General features: G+C 41.8%; 1 protein-coding gene across 3 annotated transcripts in view; it reads left to right on the top strand.

Annotated features, from left to right (window-relative positions):
* MCUB (mitochondrial calcium uniporter dominant negative beta subunit) overlaps positions 1-7,596 on the top strand; it is a 49,195-nt gene that overhangs the window by 14,440 nt on the left and 27,159 nt on the right. The window contains exon 1 of one of the 3 annotated variants that reach the window (XM_027904568.1): positions 2,349-2,384. The exons of 1 other annotated variant lie outside the window; for it this stretch is intronic. In XM_027904568.1, coding sequence (XP_027760369.1) covers positions 2,355-2,384 — 30 coding nt within the window. In that variant the 5' untranslated portion in view covers positions 2,349-2,354. Of the gene's footprint in view, positions 1-2,348; positions 2,385-3,165; positions 3,196-7,596 lie in introns of those variants that run through there. One more of the 3 variants, XM_027904569.1, reaches the window with a different exon arrangement.

The following is a 7,596-nucleotide window of genomic DNA, read 5'->3' on the forward strand; positions in this document are numbered from 1 at the left end:
CGAATAGTCCTGGGTATCTGCATTTCATATTGCAGATGGTCTTGGATGCAGATTGGGCTCTGTGGGCACGATTATGCTTTTTACTGTGGCTCATTCTGAGTGGGCTGCTATATCCAGAAAAAAACTGTCCATATGGAGAGACTAGCTGGGAACCTGGAAGCAGCATATAGCTGCTCAGTGTGATGGTGCACCTGGACCAGAAAGGCTGTCTGTACTGTGTGGTGTGCCTGTAGTGTGTACCTTCTCACCGGGCTGGGAAGAGAGCACTGATGCCAGAGCTTGTTTCAGGCTGTTGCCTCGGGATGCAGCTTTTTGTCCAAATGTCAAATTCACACAAGATAACAGAAACAAAAAGAAAAAAAATTCCTTAGCCAAAGTAGGTTATAGTGCATGGAAAACTTTTTCCTCTCTGTGTTTCTAGCAGTGTCCTCTGTGTCTTCTTCAGTCACTTGACAGCAAGCAGTCCTTTAATATTTTGTGTCTATTTTTTTTAATGTCATTACTTCTCAGAAACATTAGGTACTTATTTTCTAAACAAAATATTATGGTTCTCTGTACTTGTCTTCCATTAAGATTTGAGCCTTTGAGATTTATTTTAATAGAGGCTTTCTTCCAAGCTCTTTCATACTCAAGGGGATAATACATTCTTTTATGAAAACTGAGATTCTTATCCTGTAGACAAGCAATTACAGAAGGTCTGAAGTAAACAGCAGAAGGATTTGAAGCATGTGCTTCTCTGTGTATTGCTGATGGCTATGTTTTACTCTCTGGGATTGGACTTTTTAATTTATTTTTTTTTTAACTTGGTCAGCAGTATTGACCTAAGTTAAAGATTGACTTGCGTGAATGTGAATGGTGTTGTTTCATAAGGGAATGGGTTTCAGCATCAAATTGATCTTAAAACACAAGAAGTTTGATTATTGCCTTGGAATTCTCTCAGGTATTTTCTGTCAAAGTGTTTTTTTGGTTTCACTCAAAAACTAAAAATACTTTCAATTTTAGTATTCAACCTCTCCTACGTAACAAAGGTCAGTGAATCGTAGTACCGTGATTTAACACAAAATAGCTTGAGCAGATACTGTTTTGCTAGTAGAATTTACAAACTCTTCTTGAATTAAGAAAGATGTATCAGTGAAAGTACTACTTCTGAGTTGGAAAGATCATTGTGTTCCAAACCCCCTGCCATGGGCAGAGACACCTTTCACTGGACCAGTTTACTCAAAGCCCCATCCAACCTGACCTTGAACACTTTCAGGGCATCCACAACTTCTCTGGGCAAGCTGTTGCAGTGCCTCATCACCCTCACAGTAAAGCATTTCTTCCAAACACCTAACCTATACTTAATCTCTTTCAGTTTGAAGCCATTCCCCTTTGTCCTGTCACTACGATTCCTGATGAAGAGTCCCCCTCTGGCTTCCTTGTAGGACTGCTTCAGATACTGAAAGATTGCTTTGAGGTCCCCATGAAACTTTCTCTTCTCCAGGTTGAACAACCCCAAATCTCTCAGCCTGACTTCATAGGGGAGGTGCTCTAGTCCCTGTATGATCTTCGTGGCCTGCTCTGGGCTTGCTCCGACAGTTCCGTGGCCTTCTTACCTTGGGGGAAGCAGAACTGTATGCTGTATTCCAGGTGGGGTCTCTTGAGAGTAGAGTAGAGGGGGAGAATCCCCTCCCTGCACCTGCTGGCCACAGTCCTTTTGATGCAGCCCAGGATAGGTTTGGCTTTCTGGGCTGTGAGTGCACACTGCTGGCCTTTGTTGAGTTTTTCACTGACCGTCACTTCCAAGTCTTTCTCCACAGGGCTGCTCTCAGTCACTTCTCTCTCCAACCTGTAGGTATATCTGGGATTGCAACAACCCAGGTGTAGGACCTTGGGCTTCACTTTCTTGAACTTCATGAGGTTTGCATCAGTCCACTTTTAAACCCTGTCCAGGTCCCCTCTGGATGGCATTCCTTCCTTCCAGCATATCAACTGCGCCACACAGCTTGGTGTCATCAGTGAACTTGCTGAGAGTGCCCTTGATCCCACTGTCCAAGTCATGGACAAAGATGTTGAACAGTATTGACCCCAGTACCAATCCAGCCAGTTCTTTATCCAGTGAGTGGTCTGTCCATCAAATCCATGTCTCTCCAGTTTAGAGACAAGTGTGTTGTGGAACAGTGTTGAATGCTTTGCACTAATATAGGTAACTGAGGTAGACGATGTCAGTTGCTTTGCACTTATCCATCAGTGCTGTGGCCTTGCCGTAGAAAGCCATCAAATTTGTCAGGCATGATTTGCCCTTAGTAAAACCGTGCTGGTTGTTACTAGTCATCTCTTTGTTTTCCATGTGCCTTAGCATAGTTTTCAGGAGAATGTGCTCCATGATCTTGCCCGGCACACAGGTGAGATGGACTGGTCTGTGGTTCCCTGGGTCTTCCACTTTCTCCTTTTTAAAAATAGGAGTTACATTTCCCTTTTTTCAGTTGTCAGGAACTTCACCCAGCTGCCATGATTTTTCAAATATTATGGATAGTGGCTTAACAACTTCATCTGCCAACTCCCTCAGGACCATCAAATGAATTTCATCAGGTCCTATGGACTTGTGCACATTCAGGTTCTTTAGATGATCACAAACTTGGTCCTTTCCTACAGTGGGCAATGGTTCTTCATTCTCCCAGTCCCTGCATTTGCCTTTCATGACTTGGCCAATATTTTTATATATATATACACATATATACATATATATATATATACTTATACATTTAATTTGGGGTACAGTACTTAAAATACTAAGAAATTGAAAATAATGTTTGGAGTGATTCTCTCATAAACAGTCTCTCAATATCTAGTTATGTAATTGACACTAGATTTTGCTTTTCATTGTATTGCAGCTGATGACTTTAATTAATGGGGAAGAAAAGTTAAGTGGAGATTTTTTTTTTTTTTAGAATTAGGTACTTCAGAGCCAGTAGCAATAGCTAAAGTACTCCCATATTTATAAACCTGATGTCTGTGTAGAGATGTTTCCTGATGATAGCTATATCAATAAGCTCTTTCTAGTGCTGAGAATGCCTTAGCAGAGCTAATGTGAAAACATATTAAAATATATATAACTCCATCTTTAAGATCTTAATTACAGTGAGGCAAGAGCTGTATCCAGTGTTGAGCCAGCTGGAAACTAATCACATCTATTTGGTGATGCTGTGGATCAAGGTGAGCAGCTTGCCAAGAGTAACGTGTCAGATTTTCTTTTGACAAGTCAAATTGTCTTCTTCTTTGCTAAAGCAGAGGTTAAGTATTCTGATAGGTACTTGGTGGAAGCCAGAGGTGCTGTCTCTCAAAGAAACACAATGCTGCCAGCCAGTTAATTGGCATATCTTGCCTCTCGGTGAGGCAGTGACTCTCAGTTTCTGTTCAGTGTGGAGCTCTGTGGGAGTCAGGAGCTGAGAGCTGATGACTCTCAGTGCACTGGGATGCTGGCCCTGTGCCAACCTGCCAGGACGAGTCTTCAGCACTAGTCACAGTGCTGCTTTTTGCACCAGCACTGTGGGATTCTGATGTCTACTTTGTAGAAAGGACAGAGGCCAAACTGGAAGCTGTTTTTTCTTGCCTACTGCCAAATGCAACATAATCATCTGTTTTGTTGCTATCAATGCCGAAGTAAATTGAACTCATGCTTGTAAAATACCTACAGTGTGATTCCTGTGTTCTTAGTGAAATACAGAAGTGAAACAGCTGATTTAGCAATGAGATCTGCTTGCCATGGATCTGAAGGTATATCTGGGAGTGAAGTCCTGGCATTACTCTTCTGACGGTGCTGGTGGCAGTTGAAGTTACACAAATAAATGATGCTTTAAATCCTCATCAAAAACCTCAGACATTTCTTCTGCTGAAAACAGTCCAACCTAGAGTTTTGCTGCAAATTAGAGATATAAAAGAAAGCTGCTTTGTCCTATCTTTGCAGTGGGACATAAAAGTAATAAAAAGAAATTGCAGTGTTGTTTAGACCCACAGGTGTGTCCAGAACTGCACTTCAGATTAACCCTTTGGATTTGATACCTTTGTAGCATTTTAATATTTATGAACGTACTTGATTTTCTTAGCAAATGAATTTACAGATTCAGACCCTGTAACTCCAGCACTTGGGATTTTTGGTGCCTGTTCTTTTCTGTGAGCTGGTCCAGGGGTCCCCTTTAAGTTTTGAGTGCTGACAGGAGGAACAACTACTGTTTTTCCTAGAGAGGTCTGAACATGCTGGATATGGTAAGCATAATTTTAACAGGCTGAAGATATAAGAAAAGAGGAAGAGGAGGGAGAAGTAGTAGTTGTAATGACAGCCATTCGCTCCTTCAAACTCCTCAAAGAAGGTGATGACTGGGTCCTGCAGTCCCCGCTGTGGGGTGCTTTGGGCACTGGAACAGAGAGTGGCCAGGACTTGTCTTGCATCCTCAGAAGGGTGCAAACATTGGGGCTGCTCTATGCTTGCTACTGACCTTTCCCTGTAGCTGCTAGAGCCTGGAATTGTCTGATTCCTTTTTTCCACATCTGCCTTCCCCACCCTGGTTCTATGCTCATCTGGAGAGCACTTGATCTGTAAATGTGAAGTGCCATCCTTCTGTCTCCTCTGAACAATTTCAGAGGCTAAGAATTGTTCTCTCACTCTGATAATACTTGAGAAAAGGAGTTTTTTTGATCTGTGAAGCTGAAGCTTATAAAGCAACAAGTGCAGAACCAATATTCAGATGATTCTTTATCTGAACAGATAAGAGGAGTGACTGAAGTTCATCTCAGAGTAAATGTTACCATAATGTATTAGTAGGATCTATTCGTGTCCTAGAGGAGGAGTATTCTTGCATTGCTAAATATGATATGCTCTCAGCTTCAGACCATAGGGGATGATGAAAGCATAATGCTGAAGTAAAGTTAAGGAGAATCAAGCTGAGAAGTACCTTGGCATGATTCTAGTAGTTAAATATTTACCAGAAGCAGACAGCTCTTAGAGTCTCATTTTTCTTCGGCCATTCTTATAATATAAGGTAATAAACCATGCATAGAACATAGTTTTCCAGGGAAATGGCTGCAAAGGGTCTTGCTTCTTGAGCAAGGATGATTAATGTCTGGTTCCTTTAAAAATGAAACTAGAATAAATTGAGTATTTATTGAGAGTCACTGGAAAACAAAGTTTCTGCTTGAGCTATTGAGTTGGTGTAGCACAGCATAAAGGTGTGTTCTGCTTCTCTGTTCATTTCTGTGAGTTCCTGCTGGCCATAATAGGGTGGTTATGAAAGTGGACATGCATTTAGTGGTTTGATGTGGTTGGATTTTGCTGTTATCAGCTGCAAGTTCAGCAGTCCATCTTATCTCTCTTTAGCCTGCTGCTTGTAAAGGAAAGAGTCCTGTGGACCTGATGTTAATTTGTGTTGGTGTTGTATCACTGGGTGGAGCGATTATGCGAGGCCTCTCTGTATCATACATCACTTCTGCAGGCATGGTCATGAGTTTGCTGGCTTGATTTGATGATGTTCTCCTTCACAGCCCCCTTCATGCTCACCCTGGTTTCTCCCTCTGGACTGCAATGCTTAATGTGCCTACAGAGGTCCATAATCTCTGTTACATGGAAATGGAAGAGCAGCAGCAGTATAGCAACACCTGCTGTGTCTTCACACAGCTGCTAACATAACCCTGCAGCTGCTGCTACTGAACAGAGACTGTGCTTATGTGTACCTTATGTTTTGCATATGCAGAATACAAGATGCATTTCTGAAGAGGCCAGTGGCTTGTTGCTTTGTTTTTGGTTTTGTTTTTTCCCCCCCCCAGGCCGTGTTATCTCACTGGTGCCGAAAACACAGAGCTATTTGATGAAGAGATTAATAATGACAAATTATTCTTGTGTCCCAGTAAAATCCAATAGTTATTTTACAATTTTTGTTGTACTAAATTGAACTTGAAGTCACTTGATATTCCATTTTACTAAGCATTATCTCAGTGCTAGACAAAAAGAAAAAAAATGTGGAGACCCTGTGAATATGCTAGGATGGTAGGAAAGATGAGTGTAGTTGCATGCATAGGGGTTGTTTCAGGGGGCAGGCGAATAACAGCGCTGATATGACAGTACCTGAAATAATATAGTAGATTTAGTGTTTATGTTATAAAGATATTGATCATTGAAGGGAACTCAGAAGCAGCGTAAATGGGTAGAAGTTGTAGAAATGAATTTATGAGGAAAAATGTAGGAATTAAATATGTATAAGTTGCTTAAGCAGTGACTGCTGGGGTTCATAAATCTAACAGGCAGGAGAGGTGCAAGCACAGAAGAAAAGAACTGTGGCTATAGTTGGCGATGTGTCTGAAATGGAAGCTTTGAGTATCCTATGCTTGACTTCCAGAGAGTGAAATTAAATATGTTCTTTTCGGAGAGGACAGGAATTCATGGCTTGATATACACAGAGCTACGCTAGACACATATCTGTGTAGCAAGGAAAATCCTGTCCTTTTAGGCTGGTTAGATGTATGTATTGAGCCTGTCTTTATCCCCTGATGTTAGTCATGTGAGCTGTCAGCATTGTTTGAATCTAGTGTGGAGGACACAGAATGCAACAAGAGTTAACTGCTGTCTTGGGTCCTGCATACAAATGCTGGTATATAAACCTGGAAAAGTCTTCCCTCTCTTCTCATCCTTGAACACCTGGGGGAAGGAGAGTGTTGCAGTCCTTTTCAATCTCTCAAATTTACAAGACAATGTACTCTATAAACTAAGCTTTATTTAGTGAGCTCATTATGAAAGAAAACAAACAAATATGTCTGTTGAGCTCAATCCCCTTTGTACAGACTAGTCTAACATGATTTCACTAATCATCATGATTTCACTTCATTCATGAGTGATTATCTTTTAGAGCCCTTACAGCTAATTTGATTAGACTTCTCTTCAGAGTATAATGGAGCATCTCTGTCTCTGATCCTCAGACAACTGCTGCAGGCAGGGAAGAACAATTACTTCTTTATGTACTTTGAAAGACCAACACAGTTTATATAATTTAAGTTACTTTGAAGGCAACATAGGTAACATTCGCAAGTTCTCTGATTTGTAACTTGTCCACCAGTGAGCAAAGCAGTGACCTCACTGACAGCGCTCATCCTTCCTTCTCCCTCACAGTGTGGGCATCCCTGTGTCACACCGTGAAGCAGAAAAGTTTCCCCAGTCTGGCTGCTGCTGGATCTGCTTCAGAAATTTTTTGTTATTAGGAAGTTGGAGCTATACCATTTCCCTAGGATTCCCCAAAAGTGCCAGGCAATCATAATGCAAGGATGGTGGCTGCAGAAAACAGCTAGCTACGGCTAATGACCTTCAACCCTTCCTGCCCAATGTGTCCTGCCAGGGCATTGCTCTTGCTTTGACTTAATGACACTAGCATATATGAGGCCTTGGGGTGGACTACTTGTCAGCCAGAATGTGAGCAGGAGCTGAGTGCAGGCACAGAGAGACTTTCTCAGACCTGCCTCTCTGTCTGATGGTCGGGCTGAAGCTGCGTGGTCACAACTCCTCCTCCTTTGCCAGGGACTCTTTCTTAGAGCTTTACTGCTCTTTCTGGTATTCTCAATTGAGAATGTTGGATT

This window comes from Empidonax traillii, unplaced genomic scaffold (genome assembly GCF_003031625.1).
Source record: "Empidonax traillii isolate 1590-97213 ecotype Southwest subspecies unplaced genomic scaffold, ASM303162v1 scaffold1066:size251847, whole genome shotgun sequence".
NCBI classification, from domain to species: Eukaryota; Metazoa; Chordata; class Aves; order Passeriformes; family Tyrannidae; genus Empidonax; species Empidonax traillii.